This window comes from Hypomesus nipponensis, chromosome 20 (assembly GCF_054491055.1).
Source record: "Hypomesus nipponensis isolate SF chromosome 20, ASM5449105v1, whole genome shotgun sequence".
Classification (NCBI taxonomy): Eukaryota; Metazoa; Chordata; class Actinopteri; order Osmeriformes; family Osmeridae; genus Hypomesus; species Hypomesus nipponensis.
In genome coordinates, this window is record NC_140380.1 from 9,345,001 (window position 1) to 9,362,708 (window position 17,708).

The window sequence follows — 17,708 nt, forward strand, 5'->3', positions numbered from 1 at the left end:
CCTCAGCGCCAGTCGGACTCGGGCGCACCCCGCGCAGCCGGCGTCCTCCTCACCTAGCAACGGCTCGGCTGCAGGGCCGGGCCTGGTCACACACACACACACACACAGTAAGACGGGGTGTCTGTTTCCTGGCCTCGTTGACACATCCAGGTGGTCGTGTCTGGAGGCCTGGGATAGCATTTCTTATGCTACACACACACACACACAGTAAACACACACACTGAACTGTAAACTGAAACTTTGGAGAGACAGATATGTATCACTAACTCCTCTCCTCCCCCTCTCTCTCCTCTCCTCCCCCTCTCTCCTCCCCCTCTCTCTTCTCTCCTCCCCCTCTCTCTTCTCTCCTCCCCCTCTCTCTTCTCTCCTCCCCCTCTCTCTCCTCTCCTCCCCCTCTCTCTCCTCTCCTCCCCCTCTCTTCTCTCCTCCCCCTCTCTCTCCTCTCCTCCCCCTCTCTCTCCTCTCCTCCCCCTCTCTCTCCTCTCCTCCCCCTCTCTCTCCTCTCCTCCCCCTCTCTCTCCTCTCCTCCCCCTCTCTCTCCTCTCCTCCCCCTCTCTCTTCTCTCCTCCCCCTCTCTCTCCTCTCCTCCCCCTCTCTCTCCTCTCCTCCCCCTCTCTCTCCTCTCCTCCCCCTCTCTCTTCTCTCCTCCCCCTCCACTCCCCTCTCTCTCCTCACCTGCGTTCTGAGGGTTCGTAAACGCCGCTGTCCCCCGCCACCGATTCGTCAGACACAGCTGAGGTCACGCCCATCTTCTTAGGTCCCGCCCCCGTGCCCCGCACCTGGGCGCCAGAGTCTACAGAGGAGGAGAGGAGAGGAGGGGAGGGGAGGAGAGAGGAGGGGAGGAGAGGAGAGGAGGAGGGGAGAGGAGGAGAGGAGGAGGGGAGAGGAGGAGAGAGGAGGAGAGGAGGGGGGAGGGGGGAGGAGAGGAGGAGGGGATGATGCAGGGATGGAGGAAGAGGAGGGTGGAGGAGAGGCGACAGAGGAGGGTGGAGGAGAGGCGACAGGGGGGAAACAGGGGAAGTGAGATGAGTGTGGAGAAACTCAACACCCTGTCACCCTTTCACCCGCGGTCGTCATGGGGACCAGGGTAGAGTGTGTCAGTGTGTGTTTGCTGCAGCCCACAGGTCATTCAGGGAGGGAACACAGCCAGCCGCCACTCTTAGCTGTCAGGTTACAGGGCCAGGCTTCAATTCCTCACAAGGTGACACACACACACACACACACCATCTTGGCTTTCTCCCCTCCCCTCCCCTCCCCTCCCCTCCCCTCCCCTCCCCTCCCCTCCCCTCCCCTCCCCTCCCCTCCCCTCCCCTCCCCTCCCCTCCCCTCCCTCTCAGCTGTTGTATAACCGTATTTATGTAACTACAGATGCAACACTGGCACAGTTTAACTGGACTTCCTCTAGTTAGTCTTCATACGCAGGAGGAGGAGGGAAAGGGGGGGGCGCTGCCGGCGACGTCCCCCCCCCCCCCCCCCCTAAAAAGGAAAATCCTCGTAAACAAATGTTATGTAGATTTGCAGCCTCAGGTATACAATGGTGACACACATTCTAGAAAATCACCTAAAGTGAACCGTGTCGTGGGCATTTCCCCCACCGACAAAAAAAAAAAAGAAAGCGTTTGAAAGTGTGTACCTTGGTGTGTACCTTTGTGTGTGAGTGCTGCGCCGGCGCTGGGGTCGGTCCTGCCGTCCATCTCCCCTGCGGCGCCCTGCTGCTGGGACACCAGGCTCAGCTCCAGCCCAGCCAGCCTGCTGTGCAGCTCCACATCCAGCCCCGGCTCCAGCCCCAGCCCCGGCCCCAGGCCGGCCTGCCCCGCAGGGAAGCCCTCCCCGGCCAGGAAGCTGGCCTCGCTGACGAGGGGCGAGCAGGGCGGGGAGAGCGAGGACAGCGAGGAGCGTGGAGACAGAGAGCCCACGGACAGCGGCGTCTCCGACAGTCTGAGAGCCTGCAGTCTGGACGGCCCTGCCTCCCCCCCTCCTCCTCCTCCTCCCACCGCCGGCCCCGCCTCCCCGGGCGCCACCTCGTGCTCGTGGATGGTGGTGATGGAGCTGGAGGGTCGGAACCCCCCCGGGCCGCCGTCCTGGAGCAGAGACTCCAGCCGGCTCTGCAGGTCGGGGTCGGCCAGGTCACCCTGGTCCAGGTAGAGGGAGGAGCTGGACCCCAGGGAGGACGTGGTGGCCAGGGACCCCCGACTGGAGGCCAGGGAACCTCGACTGGAGGCCAGGGACCCGCGACTGCTGCCCGACGAACAGGATAGGGTGCTCGCCGACAGACTGGGGGGAGGAGAGGGGGGGGGGAGAGGACAAAGAGTCAGGGGGGGAGAGAGGGGAGTCAGATGGCTGGGCGGATAGGGAATCGGGCTAGTAATCAGAAGGTCACTGGTTCAATTCCCGGCTGTGCAAAATGACGTTGTGTCGTTGGGCAAGGCACTTCACCCTACTTGACTCGGGGGGAATGTCCCTGTACTTACTGTAAGTCGCTCTGGATAAGAGCGTCTGCTAAATGACTAAGTGTAAAATGTAGAGATAGATGGGAGTGTGTGAGAGAGAGACACTGAGAGAGAGGAAGGAAGGAAAGATAGTACAGAGAGAGAGAGAGAAGGGTAGAAAGAAAGAGAGAGAGACAGAGTTCTCCAGACAGACAGGCGTGATTCCGGCCACAGGAGACCTCTCTCTCTCTCTCTCTCTCTCTCTCTCTTTCCTCACTTTCTACCCCCATCCTCGCTATCTTCCAGCACGCACGCACACAGTCCTCGTGTGCTCGACAGCCAGCGTTGGCGTGAGAGCACAGCAGCGTGTTAGCAGACACACACGAGGACACCTCCGACCGCCGCAGAACACTTTGATGCCCCCCAGAAGGGCCAGGGGATGAATCAGACATGACAGGGGAAGTAAAAACACCAGGAGAGAGAGAGAGAGAGAGAGAGAGAGAGAGAGAGAGAGACAGAGACAGAGAGAGAGAGACAGACAGAGACACAGCGAATATTTTGCTACTTCCAGTCGCCACGAGTTACTTCAAAGTCTGTTGGATAATCAGTAACTTCTTCAAACTAAGACTTTTTCAAGGAGGCTTGTGTGAAAGCATACAGATCTCTTACAGGACTCTTGCATCACTTATTACGCACTTGGCAGTGAGAGAAAGGCTCATATACGGCGCACAAGCTCCCATCAAAGAGTCAGAACTTGAACTTGACAACGCTCCGGAGAGCGTCGACGTGTCTGGAATGAGGAGGGAGAGGAGAGAGGGCAGGAGAGCTCTCCTCCTCTCCTCGCTTGAGGGGAAAGGTTAAATACTCTTATCCCTCCCTCACGTTTGGCAAAGCCTCCCTTCTCTCTCTCTGTGTGTGTGTGTGTGTGTGTGTGTGTGTGTGTGTGTGTGTGTGTGTGTGTGTCTGTGTGTGTCTGTGTGTGTGTGTGTGTCTATGTGTGTGTGTGTTTTGTCATCTTGGACGAGGCAGGCAGCCTTTGGGCCACGTGATGCATGAAGATCCTCTGCTGCTACTGTTGCAACTTCTGGTTTCCCTTTTTGTTTCAACCAGCTAGTCAGAGTCAGGGTCAGGTTCTGGACAGACAGGGGAGGCTGAAGGAACTCTCTTCTTCCCTCAGTTTTAGTCTCTGTCTCTGTCTCTCTCTCTCTCTCTCTATCTCTCTCTCTCTCTCTCTCTCTATCTCTATCTCTCTCTCTCTCTCTATATATATATATATATATCTCTCTCTCTCTCTCTCTCTCTCTCTCTATCTCTCTCTCTCTCTGTCTCTCTCTCTCTCTCTCTCTCTCTCTCTCTCTCTCTCTATCTCTCTCTCTCTCTGTCTCTCTCTCTCTCTCTATCTCTCTCTCTCTCTGTGCTTTGAAACACAAAGCTGTGAGGACGGCTTCACTATGACTCACTCAGAACCCTGGCCTCCATATCTAGACATTTACATATGATCTCTCTCTTCACACTCAGTGGGAAAGGATGGAAGGAGAGCTGGGAGGGTGGAGAGGACCAGAGGGAGGAGGACCAGTGTGTGTGTGTGTGTGTGTGTGTGTGTGTGTGTGTGTGTGTGTGTGTGTGTGTGTGTGTGTGTGTTGTACCTCTTCAGCTGTGTGTGTAGAGACGTGGCCAGTCGTACCGTCTCCTCCAGCTCTCTCACCAGCTTGTTCCTCTTGCAGTGCAACCTCAACCTGTCCACACACACACACACACATACACACAGAGAGACACACACACACGCCACACTTAATCATTTGTGTTAATTGGCTCAATCGGGCTCATCCAACCACTCTGAGCTTTTCAAGCTAAGCAGATGTCGATGCACTTGGGTCCCAAAACCCTCGACAACCACTCCACTACCCTGCGCTCGTTCAGACGTGGGCGGAGAGAAGCCGAGCTATCTGCACCTGTGGAATACTGTCCATCATACTGTCCCCTCATACTGCAACACAGGAACAAACTGACCACCTTACAGTCAGACGTTAACCCATGAAGAGGGGGGAGAGAGAGAGAGAGAGAGGTAGGGGGAGAAAGAGAGCAAGAGAGAGAGAGAGGGGTAGGGGAAGAGAGAGAGGAGAAGGGAGAGAGAAAGAGAGAGAGAGGGGAAGGGAGAGAGAGGGGTAGGGGGGAGAGAGAGAGAGGGGCAGGGGGGAGAGAGAGAGGGGAAGGGAGAGAGAGAGAGGGGCAGGGGGGAGAGAGAGAGGGGAAGGGAGAGAGAGAGAGGGGTAGGGGGAGAGAGAGAGGGGAAGGGAGAGAGAGAGAGAGAGAGAGGGGTAGGGGGGAGAGGGGTTTTAAAAAAAGAGGTATTTGGTGTCGGCCGGCCTACGTCCCTTGCCTTAGGCGCTCAGGTTACCGGATGGGAAGTGAGTACAGTAGAGAGGACAGAGAACAAGGGAGCTGTTTAGAGATGGGGGAGGGGAGGGGGGCACCGTAGCAACGGGGCCCGAAATGTGCAGTCGCCGTGGCTACCTGATCGGGCAGGAACAGGTGTCCAACCACTACAGGGTAGACATCTTCGAGAGGGCGGGAGGGGAGGAAGAGAGGAGGATGGGGGAGAGGGGGGGGAGGAAGAGAGGAGGATGGGGGAGAGGGGGGGGGGAGGAAGAGAGGAGGATGGGGGAGAGGGGGGGAGGGGAGGAAGAGAGGAGGATGGGGGAGAGGGGGGGGGGGGAGGAAGAGAGGAGGATGGTGGAGAGGGGGGAGATGGGGGGGAGGGGAGGAAGAGGGGAGGATGGGGGAGAGGGGGGAGATGGGGGGGAGGGGAGGAAGAGGGGAGGATGGGGGAGAGGAGGGGAGATGTTGAAAGGAGGGGGAAGGGTTAAGGCGGGAGGAGGGTAAGGATCGACACTACATCTACAGCTGCTCGTGACGTGCGTTCCAGAAGGTCACGGCAAGTTCCAGAAGGTCAGAGTGAGTTCCAGAAGGTGACAGTGAGTTCTAGAAGGTCACAGTGATGTAAAGGTGTCGACAGACGGATGATGCGTGGAGGGACTGTGTAGACAGACAGGTGTTTAAAGGTGCAACAGAGACTTCTTTCAGGAAAGAAAGGAACATTTTGTCCCCTATCAACATGCTGTGGAAGCTAATGAGGCCCTGGGAGATTTGCCTAGCGGCACAGACAGCTCAGCAACAGTGGAATGTCAATTTTTTTTTAAATAAATCCAGCCAATGGTGTTCCAGCACTCCTGTCCAATCACCTTCGGCAACGTTTTACTCCTCGTCTTATTGGGTGAAACCACTGTCAATCAATCGGTCAGGGGTCATGACCCACCCGCACACACAGCTACACACACACACACAGCCACACACACAGCTACACACACACACACAGCCACACACACAGACACACACACACACACACCTCTCTGTGAGGGCCTTGCCCTGGGTCTGCCGGGCCTCCTGCAGGTCTCTCTCCAGACGCTTGCGCTCCGTCTCCATGGTGTGGGCGTCGGCCGGGGGGCGTGGCCGGGGCGTGGCGTACTGCAGCTCCTTCAGAAGCTCCTCCTTCTCGTTGATGAGGATGAGGCGGTCCCTCTCTGGGTCCAGCAGGCCCGGCCACGCCTCGCTGTCCAGCCGGGCGATCTGGACCTCGATGGCGGAGATCCTGGAGGGGGGAGGGGGAAAGGGGGTAGGGGGGAAGGGGGGAGGAGGAGAGGAGGGATGGAAGGAGGATGGAGGGGGGAGAGGTGGAGGATGGAGGGGGGAGGGGGGGAGGATGGAGGGGGGAGGGGGGAGGAGGAGGAGGAGGAGAGATGGAGGATGGAGGGGGGAGGGGGGAGGAGAGGAGGGATGGAAGATGGAGGGGGGAGGAGGAGGAGAGGAAGAAGTTATGGATGGAGGATGGAGGGGGGAGATTTTTCGTCACAGGTAACTTCTGTGCAGAGCTAAACACCATACCACGCATTTCACAAGAACTCTTCCGTTGAAGTGTACAGCTTGTCTTATCGTACAGGGGGATGAGCACTCTCAGTCCAGTGGGGTTCCAGAGTTAGACAGTGTTGTCAATGAGTCAGCTGACTTCACACATTCAGACACCTCATACAAACCCATCAGCATTCAGACAAACCGGGAGGGAGGTGGAGGAGAACAAGCTACCTTCTCTTAGCTTCTTCATACTTCAGACTCAGACGGACTTTCTCTGCCAGCTTGTTGGTGTTGGTGGCAAACTGGAGAGGAGAAATAAAAGACAAATACTGTGGTAGGAGCACACACCCACACCACACCCTCCAGCCCCTGACCCCAGGTCCCCCCTCCTCCCCCCCCCTCCCCCCAGTTCCCCCCTCCTCCCCCCCAGGTCCCCCCTCCTCCCCCCTCCCCCCCCAGGTCCCCCCTCCTCCCCCCTAGGTCCCCCCCAGTTCCCCCCCTCCCCCCCAGGTCCCCCCTCCTCCCCCCTAGGTCCCCCCCAGTTCCCCCCTCCTCCCCCCCAGTTCCCCCCTCCTCCCCCCCAGGTCCCCCCTCCTCCCCCCCCCAGGTCCCCCCTCCTCCCCCCCCCCAGGTCCCCCCTCCTCCCCCCTCCCCCCCCCAGGTCCCCCCTCCTCCCCCCTCCCCCCCCAGGTCCCCCCTCCTCCCCCCTCCCCCCCAGGTCCCCCCTCCTCCCCCCTCCCCCCCAGGTCCCCCCTCCTCCCCCCCAGGTGTGTGTCTCACCTCGACCGGCAGGTCGGTCTGGGAGCCGGCCTCAGAGTAGAGGCGAGGCAGGGAGAGCTGGGAGCCGGCGTCGGAGTAGAGGCGAGGCTGGGAGGTGCTGTCCAGGGACGGGCTGCTGCCCCACAGCTCCGGCTGAGAGCCCGAGTCCAGACAGAAGCCGTCCTTCAGCACCGCTAGCTTCTGCTCCCGGGTGAGAAGGGGAGTGTGTGTGTGTGTGTGTGTGGGGGGGGGGAGGATGTGTGTGTTTGTGGAGACGGACAGAGAGAGGGGGGGTTCAGAAAATGGTCACATTAATAACAGTCCCCTCACGGAGGCACAACAGACAAACACAATCAAACATAGTGTCCCGACCATCCTAGATAACGGTGTTTGTCTTCCCCTAGCTGACGGTAGACATTCACTTTCTCCTTTACCTCACACCCCCTCTACCTCTGCCCCCACCCGCCCAGCCAACACAACAGGAATCCATTGGTTTCCAAATCAGGGAAGTGTTTCTCTGTGCCCGTAAACAGCCCTGTCTAATCAGCCCTCCCAGACAGACGGCTCACTGGCGGCAGCTTTGAAGGCGATGCCTGTCTTCCATCACCCAGCCACTTCCCTGGAAGAACTGGGCAGGTGTGGAATGCCGTCTTATCGTTTTTACGACTGCTCCGCTGTAAACATGCCTCAGAGAGGTGTCTCACAGGGAGATAGGAGACTGAGTCCGACCCTGGACAAGGGAGGGGGGCATAACAGAGCTCCTGCTCCGCTCACCCTCCTCTCCCCCTCCTCTGCCCTCCCTCTCTCCCCCTCCTCCTCCCTCTCTCCCCCTCCTCTGCCCTCCCTTTCTCCCCCCTTCCTCCTCCCTCTCTCCCCTCCTCTCCCCTCCTTCTCCCTCTCTCCCCCTCCTCCTCCCTCTCTCCCCCCTCCTCCCTCTCTCGCCTCCTCCTCCCTCTCTCCCCCTCCTCTCCCTCTCTCCCCTCCTCCTCCCTCTCTCCCCTCCTCCTTCCCCCCTCCTCCTCCTCCCTCCCCTCCCTCTCTACCCCTCCTCTGCCCTCCCTTTCTCCCCCCTTCCTCCTCCCTCTCTCCCCTCCTCTCCCCCCTTCTCCCTCTCTCCCCCTCCTCCTCCCTCTCTCCCCCTCCTCCTCCCTCTCTTCCCCTCCTTCTCCCTCTCTCCCCCTCCTCCTCCCTCTCTCCCCCCTCCTCCCTCTCTCGCCTCCTCCTCCCTCTCTCCCCCTCTTCTCCCTCTCTCCCCTCCTCCTCCCTCTCTCCCCTCCTCCTTCCCCCCTCCTCCTCCTCCCTCCCCTCCCTCTCTACCCCTCCTCTTCCTCCACTCCTCTCCCCCTCCCCTCCCCTCCCTCTCTCCCCCTCCCCTCCCTCTCTCCCCCTGCTCCTCCCCCTCCCCTCCCTCTCTTCCCCTCCTCCTCCCCCTCCCTTCCCCCTCCTCCTGCGTACCTGCATGAGCTCCTGTTTCTCCTTCTCCCCGGAGGAGATGGCCTCCCTGATGGAGTGCACCTCAGTGAGGATGGCCTGGGCCTCGTGCAGCTTGAAGCCATACGGAGCACTGGACACCTTCTGGTCAATCCTGCAGGGAGAGGGGGAGGGAGAGGGACATCGAGAGATGGAGGGAGGCAGGAGAGAGGGATGAAAAGGAAGAATACTTTTTTGATCCAACCGGACAACATATGAGTGCACTTAGTATTAGTGTGTACTGTTGATCTGTATGTCCTGTTTTCCTAACATCTGATTTGACCATTTGGAGGCACGGTTTGGTGACACCTGACTAACACCAATGTTAATTCCGATTCGATAGCAACTTCAGCTCTGTCATGCGCACGAATACAGCTAGCTATCTCTCTCCCTGTCACAGGTGTGCAGTCAAGAAACATCAGGTGTACAGTCTCACTAACCAGATCAACTCCCTCCCTCCCTTTCCCTCCCTCCCTTTCCCTCCATTCATCTCTACCTATCCCAGCTTTCCTTTCCCTCAATCCCTATCTTCCATCTCTCTTTCTCTGCTTCTCTCCCTCCCTCCCAGCCAGTATGTAAAGTCAGTCATCAGTAAGTCATGCATGCAGCAGAATAACAGGTCTTTCCACATTCTTTGGAGTGCGGGAGGAGGGAGGGGTGGAGGGAGGAGGGAGGGGTGGAGGGAGGGAGGGAGGGGTGGAGGGAGGGAGGGAGGGGTGGAGGGAGGAGGGAGGGGTGGAGGGAGGGAGGGAGGGGTGGAGGGAGGAGGGAGGGGTGGAGGGAGGAGGGAGGGGTGGAGGGAGGAGGGAGGGGTGGAGGGAGGAGGGAGGGGTGGAGGGAGGAGGGAGGGGTGGAGGGAGGAGGGAGGGGTGAAAAACGCCATTCCAGTCAAGGAGAACAAGCCTCTCTCTTTCTCTCTTTCTCTCTTTCCCTCTAGAAAGACCTTTCAAACTCCGAGCAGGGCGTCTTTGAAAAACGACGTAGTTAGTCTGCTTCAGACACTCTACAGTTAGAGAGAGAGAGAGAGAGAGACAGAGAGAAAGAGAGAGAGAGAGACAGAGAGAGAGAGAGAGAGAGAGAGAGAGAGAGTGAGTGAGTGAGTGAGTGAGTGAGTGAGTGAGTGAGAGAGTGAGAGAGACACAGAGAGAGAGAGAGAGAGAGAGAGAGAGAGAGAGAGAGAGAGAGAGAGAGAGAGAGAGAGCGAGAGCGAGAGAGAGCGAGAGAGAGAGCGAGAGAGAGAGCGAGAGAGAGAGAGAGAGAGAGAGTGAGGTCTGGGATCCAGTTGTTCCACTAGTAGTTACTGGTGTGTCACTCTGACAGGCTAACTGTACAGAGCCCTGGGCTGCTCACGGTGTGGGCACTGGAACGCTGTGATGGTGTAGCAGTGTCAGAGCGTAACCGTGGTAACCGGGTCAGGCTGTACTCACGCCTTCAGAGTCTGGAAGCCCTGCTCTTTGAACAGCAACTCCTGTTTCATACAGGCCAGGTCTCTCTTCAACTGGTTCACCTGGGAGAAGGGGAGAGAGGGGGGGGAGAGAGAGGGAGGGGGAGAGAGAGGGAGGTAGAGGGAGGGAGAGAGGGGGAGAGAGAGGGAGAGAGAGGGGAGGAGAGGGGAGGAGAGAGGGAGAGAGGGAGGGGGAGAGGGAGGGAGAGGGAGGGAGAGGGAGGGAGAGAGGGAGAGAGAGGGGAGGAGAGGGGAGGAGAGAGGGAGAGAGAGGGGAGGAGAGGGGAGGAGAGAGGGGAGGAGAGGGGAGGAGAGAGGGAGGGAGAGAGGGAGGGGGAGAGGGAGGGAGGGAGAGGGGGAGAGGGAGAGGGGGAGAGAGGATGACGTGGGGAAATGAGATCTCATGAGGCACAGTATGTTGTGTTCCGTGCTGAAAAGTATTAGGATATTAATCATACGACTTATTGCTTGTAATGTGATTAAACTGAACATGTGCTTATTGTTGTGGAAATAATTAGGAAAAGGAAAAAAAACACATGAACTCACATTAGCAGTGAGTGTGTGTGTGTTTGTGTGTACATCACTGGCATCACTGGAATACCAGCGATTAAGACTGCACACATTCCTTGCAAAGAAAAAAACAAACAATGGATGCCCTGTAGCATAGCAACGGTGGGGTGAACACTTGCGGCTGTAAATGCTTAAGAATGAGATCACCATGGAGATCTATGAGGAATACCAGGCATCCCATAATACTCTATATGGAATTTAGCAACCACACCACCGCAGTGTGATGCCCCTGGACAAACAGGTCCCACTGGTTCAGAGACATACCATGCAATATGATCCTAGGAGAGGAGGGGGAAGAGAGATGGGGGAGGAGAGGGGAGGGAGAGGATAGGGGGAGAGAGGAGAGGATGGGGGAGAGGAGAGGATGGGGGAGAGGAGGAGAGCAGGGGAGTATGGGGCGAGAGGAGAGGATGGGGGAGAGGAGAGAGATGGGGGAGGAGAGGAGAGTGATGTTCCTACCCTGCTTTTGGCCGTCACTATCTCTGCTTTGAGGATTTCTGGGTCATATTTGCTGCTTGAGGACGACCTGGAGTTCACTGTGGAGGGAAGAGCATGAGAGGGGCACCTGTTACACACCACACTGTTACACACCACACTGTTACACATTGTTACACACCACACTGTTACACACCAAACTGTTACACACTGTTACACACCACACTGTTACACACCACACAGCTACACACCACACTGTTACACACTGCTACACACCACACTGTTACACAGGCTGTCATCCAGCCCTGCACCTCAAACACCACACTGTTACACACCACACTGTTACACACTGTTACACGCTGTTACACACCACACTGTTACAGCACCCTGGCACTCACAGCAGAAAAAGACACACACACAAACACACCACCTGGGTCCCTACCAGGACAGACATGTTACATGCCCCCCCCCCCCCTCCCCCCTCCCCTGCTCACAGCTGCTCTGGGACCCAGTGCGGTTCCTCCAGGTGTCGTGCAGGGCCCGGTACTCCTGCTGGGCCAGCTGCAGCCGGTACTCCTTCACCCGGTAGGTCTCCTGCTGGGCGTTGACAGCCTGGCGAGCCACGCCCAGGTACTCCCTCAGCATGAGCTCCTGCTGCCGCTGGTACTGCACCCGGGGGTCCTCCAGCTGGGTGCTCTCTGGGGGGGAGGGGGGGGAGGAGGGAGGGAGGTTAGGCTCTAGGAGGGGATGGGTGGACTCACTAATGTTGTGGTCTACATAGTGTGTGTGTACTCACTGGTGTTGTGGTCTACATAGTGTGTGTGTGTTTGTGTGTACTCACTGGTGTTGTGGTCTACATAGTAGGCTCCCACAGCAGGGTTGTAGGCCTCCTCCCAGCCCACCGGCAGCTCATCTCCTATACAGTCTGCGAACGTCAGTGGCTTGGTCTGCCTACACACACACACACACACACACACACACACAGATACATATATAAGTGTGTGTGTGTGTGTGGAGGGGAGGGGAGGGGAGGGGGTGGTCTCTGTTCACTTCCAGGGTGGCCTTGTGAAGCACAATGGCCGGAAACCGTGGCCTGGCATTCCACATGCAGAGCTGACACATCGCCTGGATGTTTCTGAGGCAACCCCAGCAGCACGCAGTCTCAGGCCAGGCCAGGCCCCTGGACCAGGGGGAGAGATCCAGGCCAGGGCCCTAGACCAGGGGAAGAGATCCAGGCCAGGCCCCTGGACCAGGGGGAGAGATCCAGGCCAGGGCCCTAGACCAGGGGAAGAGATCCAACCTCCAGACCATCCAACAGAACAGATAAACATTCCATCATCCCAGAATCAGCATGCAGAACCTTTTGGGGTCTTACTAACTATGTATCTGGTCTACAGCACGTCACACACACAAAGTGGCATAGTCACATAACGACACACACCACAACACCCCGGCTGTTCTTCATGGAACTCCTAAATAATAACTATGGCTGGGTTTCCCAGATTCGTTAAGACGCTCTTAACGCTAAGAGCTTCTTAGCATTCTTAGCGTTGAACGCTGTTAGAACGCTCCTAAGAAGCTCTTAGCGTTAAGAGCTTCTTAACGAATCTGGGAAACCCAGCCAATGACAAAACACAGTGCTACTTTTGTACAGAGGAAACTGTAGCCTAGATACCAAGTTTCTCTTTCATCTAAATTGGTTCCTCTCTGCAGACACACACACACACATACACAGGCAGTGCCCAGGGTGAAACCAAACGGGTTCCCTTTCCACCTATTGAATAATGTACGGCGGCCGGGATAGAGCTCTCCATCTCCAGGCTCTGAGAGTACTCCAGAGCTTCAGCTGACGGCCAGCCATGTGGGCCCTGAAAACATGGCTGTCTGACAAGCCAATTGGCTGCCAGGTCCTCCCTCTCTCCCTCTCTCCCTCCCTCCCTCCCTCTCTCCCTCCCTCTCTCCCTCCCTCTCTCCCTCTCTCCCTCTCTCCCTCCCTCTCTCCCTCCCTCCCTCCCTCTCAGCTGAGGAGAAGCTGAATCCTACCGACGAGATCCGTGACCTACATGGAAGTGATGCTTTTATCTGCGCTCCGCGCCCCGGCAGCTTCTAAATCTCTTATCTAACAGGATCTCTGGGGGACGAGACTGCCTGTCAGACGGATCTATGAGAATATGATCGTCTGTCGTTTGGTCGTGTCTGAGTCGACAGGCAGTTCGTAAAGCCTCCTTGTTGACACGAGCGGGCTGAACCTCGCAGTACAGCTCACACACACACACACACACACACACACTTTCTAAGGAGCTGTATTTCGAGTTAGTCAAGTGATCCTAACGACACACAGTCGGAGGTCTGTGTGTGTGTGTCCAAGTTTCACATACGGAGCTAAACAGCCATCCAGCCCTTGGTCCTCTATGACAGAGCACAGGGAATCTCAGCTTCTGGGAGTCAGAAAGAAGCTCCGTTCAGCTGTAAATTCCTGGAGTCAATTTATGATGTTCTGAGCTGCAATTCACTGAGGGGGCTCAAGGTCCGACAGACTATATAACAGCTCTCCACATTCAATTCTTGCTGTACAGACACACACACACACGGAGACTCACACCCACTGACAAACGCGCGCACAGACAAAACACACATACACGGACACAAACGCGTGCACACACACACTCACAAACAAAAACACACGCACACCCGCTGACACACACACCACACACACACACACACACACACACACAGCTCCCTGGCAACAGCGTGTGGTATCTGAGAGATAACATTCCATTCACCTGACAGAGTGCGCTGGGTGCGTCAGCGACGACAGGGCCGGCTAAAGAATGCGAGCGCTGCCCTGGGAGGTGAGAGTGTATGCATGTGTATCTGTGGGTATGTGTGTGTGTTTGCATGGGGGGAGGGGGTGTATGTATGTGTGGTATGTGTGTGTGTACGTGTGTTGTTAACGTGTGTGTTTTTGTGCTGATGAAGAGTCCTAGTCCTGTTCGGGGCTCGGTGTTGCCAGCCTTCGCCACTGTAAGGATGTTTTAGACACAGCTGTAAGGATGTTTTAGACACAGCTGTAAGGATGTTTTAGACACAGCTGTAAGGATGTTTTAGACACAGCTGTAAGGATGTTTTAGACACAGCTGTAAGGATGTTGTAGACACAGCTGTAAGGATGTTTTAGACACAGCTGTAAGGATGTTTTAGACACAGCTGTAAGGATGTTTTAGACACAGCTGTAAGGATGTTTTAGACACAGCTGTAAGGATGTTTTAGACACAGCTGACGCCAAACTGTCCAGTTGGCCTGTGCCACCACGGCACACTGCACTGGTGCTCAGAAGAACAAACCATTCCTGTGTGTCTGACTCATTCAGCAGGCGCTTTCATCCCAAGCCACGAGCACACAGTCAATATGGAGAGCACAGCCGAAAGTCAAGGATCGGAAGCGTGGCGTTTTGGAGGTCAAGGAGTGGTCTGTTGTGGCAGGCGGTGTACTAAATAATTTCGGCAGACGCTTTTAGCCAAAGGGATGTGCAGTCCAGGGCGGGGGAGGGGGGGGGGGGATATAAACCTGTGACCTCGTGTTCTTCAGGCAAAGAATCTAACCACCGAGATGCACAGAGCCAACGGCAGTGGAGAGTGGCGACGCTGACGTCAGCTTTGGGTCTGCGTGACGCTACTACGACACGGTCTTCACAGCCGTGTGTGATAGCACTGCACTGCTGGCGGCACGCAGCTACTGGACCCACAGGGACAGTGTCTGTTCGTCTGCGGGGAGATCTGCTCCACTGAGACAGAACCACCCCAGCACCCCCACCACACAGAGGGGGGAGGGGGTCTGGGGGCAGGGGGGCTGGGAGCTAGCCCCTCAAGACCCTGGGATGGAATACCTGCTTCATCTCTCTCTGCCTCCTCTCTCTCTCTCTCTTTCTTCTCTGCCTCCTCTCTCTCCCGTCTTCCTTTCTCCCTCCCTCCCATCTCTCTCTCTCTCTCTCTCTCTCTCTCTCTCTCCCTCCCTCCCTCCCATCTCTCTCCCTCCCTCCCATCTCTCTCCCTCCCTCCCTTCATCCTTTCTCCCTCCCATCTCTCTCTCTCCCTACCTCCCATCTCTCTCTTCTTCCTCCCCCCCCCCCAAGTTAAAGGTTTGCAAGGCCCCATTCTGCACTTTGACCATCAACACCTTGGCAAGCAGTGAAAGGGATTTTAAATGAACCATGCTCTAACCCCCCCGCCCCCCTACCCCCCTCCACCCCCACCCCGTTCCCGCCCCCTCCGTGCTGTGTTCTGTGCCGCTCGTACCCCCCCCCCCCTCCCCCTTGCTGCCCGTGTGTTTCAGGAATGTGTTTTTGATGTCTTGGTTTACAAATCCACCTATGAACGTCTCGCCAACCTCCTCTTCACAAAAGGCCGCTGTGCCGAACCACTGAGCTGAAGGAGCCCCCTGACTACAGCTTTCCCCAGGAAGGAACCGTTTAGGGTTCCGAACCCGAACAGAACACTCGGGGGTTCCGAACGGAACCCAAGGGCTGTGTTCCATCTGGAACTTTTCAGATGGGCTTCTTTCGTCGATGCAAGGCTGACGCAGCGGGAGTTCTGGAGCCTGAGGTTGGGTTCTGGGGTGGTGTGTGTCGGCCTCGCTGGCTTCTTACCACCAGGATCAAAACATCACCTCAGAGCCAACCCAAACCCTGTCCTATCGTTCTGTAACACAACATATCTCTCGGTCTTCACCCAGCACAGAATGAAAAGTCCCTCACCCACAAGGTATTCAGGAATTCCAGACCTAAGCTATTAAAGAGATTTTGTGTCAAAGTCCGAAAGGGACTTTAGTAACCGGTAGAACGTTCCAGGTCCGACAGTCTTAACACCAGGGCCTTGACTGTAAGAACCTGCACAAATATGGTTCTGTTGTGAATCCCGTGTCTGCACTGTAGCCCATGCTTTGTACTGTAAGCCTATTACACTGGCAGATTACAGACAAAAAAAGTCATTCACACCGAAAGTGCTCATTTCGAAATACAGAAGTGAAAATGATATGTTCCCCCAAGAAAACCATATACTGTGGAAGTTTATTTTAATTATTTGGTTACTTCGTTATTGATCAGTTACCCACTGATGTTTTAGTCTGCAGTCTGTTGCACGCGTTATTACTGTATCTCTGAGTACCTAGCCCTCCCAAAAAAACGAAACCTAAACATTGGACCACCTACGTTAGGAGATGTTAAGGCACATGGAGACATTTTTTCTTTCAGTGTGTGTCATTCTGTCACGCCATACCTGTCTCGTGGGTCTATCCAACTGGTTGTGTGGTTAATGTGGTCGATGTAGTAGACTTTCCCGTCAAAGTCCCGGGTTTTCTCCCAACCCTCCGGTAGCGGTAACTCCTTCCTTGGCATGTCAGACGAGTCTCCATGTAATATCCTCCACGAGTCCTCTAAAATCTACCGAATGTAAACCGTCATGTTTGAAACATGTGGCGCTGAACTTGCATTAGAAATGTGTGGAAACATCACTCGGCTCCATCAGTTCCCAAATTCCGGCCTGGCGCGTGTTGGATTACGCGATAATCCATAACGTCTCGCCACGCATGTTGGCAGAGTATTCCAAATAGCCCAATCTGATACCCCTCGACTGCAATGTGTTATTTTACAATGATTTATAGGCTTTATCGTCAGAATGCTGCTTAATCTATTTCGGATTGTTGTAACCCAATAATAGCATTGCAAGCCGTGCTAAGATAATAGGTTGCAATGTTTAGTTGCCTATGTTATGACTGGTCATTGCTACTTTATAAGACGCACATACGCGATGAGAATTCGAGTCTCGTAGAGCTAGCTGTGTGTTTTCATATCAGATAGCCTACTTTAGTGCACACCATACTTCACCGAGAATGAAGAAAAACTTGATAACTTTTCAAACGTGTTGTCCACGGTATTGTGTCGGACAGTTAGGACTCCTTCTGAAGTATTCTGCATAAAAGCGGAAAGTGCCTTTGAAATGTTCAAGTTTGAATACACAGTTGTAGTGCAACATTCACCGTTGCTACAATGTTACGGGATACAAAGCGAACCTATCCTATATAATTGTTTCAAAGCCCTCAAAAATTTCGGCTAGTGGCCACCATGTTTAGTCAACGATACCCCTGCTAACCACCCAGCTAGCATCGTTTTCAATGAATTCGTCAGCCATTCCACAAAGTCCAGCCGAGTTAACAATCCAGACGTGATGAATCGTTCCCGTAAAATTCCGAATAATCCTCAGCGAATTTAATGATTAAAGAATCGTTGTTAAAATGTTTCTTCTCCCCTTAAAGGGGCAGGAGCAGCAAGTTTCAACCACGACTTGTCTCGGTCGGTCGGGAGTGCTGTTAGGCTCGCGATGCTGCTGTATGACATCATGCAGGTGTCTGATCATCACTAGTGCTCGGCTATTACACAAATATGTTATAATGCCATTGATAAGAGCAAACATATAATTTTTTATAGATGGATGTTGCGTATCTGAAAATACACATGTTCAAAATTAGAAATTATTTTATTTGATGTGGATTTTATTATGTTGTGTCTCCATAACAAACTTTAAAGTGAAGGACGCCCTCCTCTGGCCAGTTGTCAATAAGGTTGGAACTACAACGGCTAATTCACATTTAATTAATATGTTGCAAGTTTATGATGTGTGTTACTTTATTATCAATATT

The 17,708-nt window shown here is 55.3% G+C and overlaps 1 protein-coding gene across 1 annotated transcript in view; it reads right to left on the reverse strand.

Annotated features, from left to right (window-relative positions):
- wwc1 (WW and C2 domain containing 1) overlaps positions 1 to 17,358 on the reverse strand; it is a 24,648-nt gene extending 7,290 nt beyond the window's left edge. The window contains exons 1-13 of the mRNA XM_084684170.1: positions 16,289 to 17,358; positions 11,858 to 11,967; positions 11,511 to 11,714; positions 11,041 to 11,117; positions 9,995 to 10,074; positions 8,553 to 8,682; positions 7,119 to 7,298; positions 6,570 to 6,640; positions 5,836 to 6,078; positions 4,076 to 4,165; positions 1,646 to 2,274; positions 676 to 793; positions 1 to 82 (exon numbers count right to left, since the gene is read on the reverse strand). The exon at positions 1 to 82 is cut by the window's left edge and continues 86 nt beyond it. Coding sequence (XP_084540296.1) covers positions 1 to 82; positions 676 to 793; positions 1,646 to 2,274; positions 4,076 to 4,165; positions 5,836 to 6,078; positions 6,570 to 6,640; positions 7,119 to 7,298; positions 8,553 to 8,682; positions 9,995 to 10,074; positions 11,041 to 11,117; positions 11,511 to 11,714; positions 11,858 to 11,967; positions 16,289 to 16,407 — 2,133 coding nt within the window. The 5' untranslated portion in view covers positions 16,408 to 17,358. The remainder of the gene's footprint in view (positions 83 to 675; positions 794 to 1,645; positions 2,275 to 4,075; positions 4,166 to 5,835; positions 6,079 to 6,569; positions 6,641 to 7,118; positions 7,299 to 8,552; positions 8,683 to 9,994; positions 10,075 to 11,040; positions 11,118 to 11,510; positions 11,715 to 11,857; positions 11,968 to 16,288) is intronic.
- Positions 17,359 to 17,708: the final 350 nt, after the last annotated feature.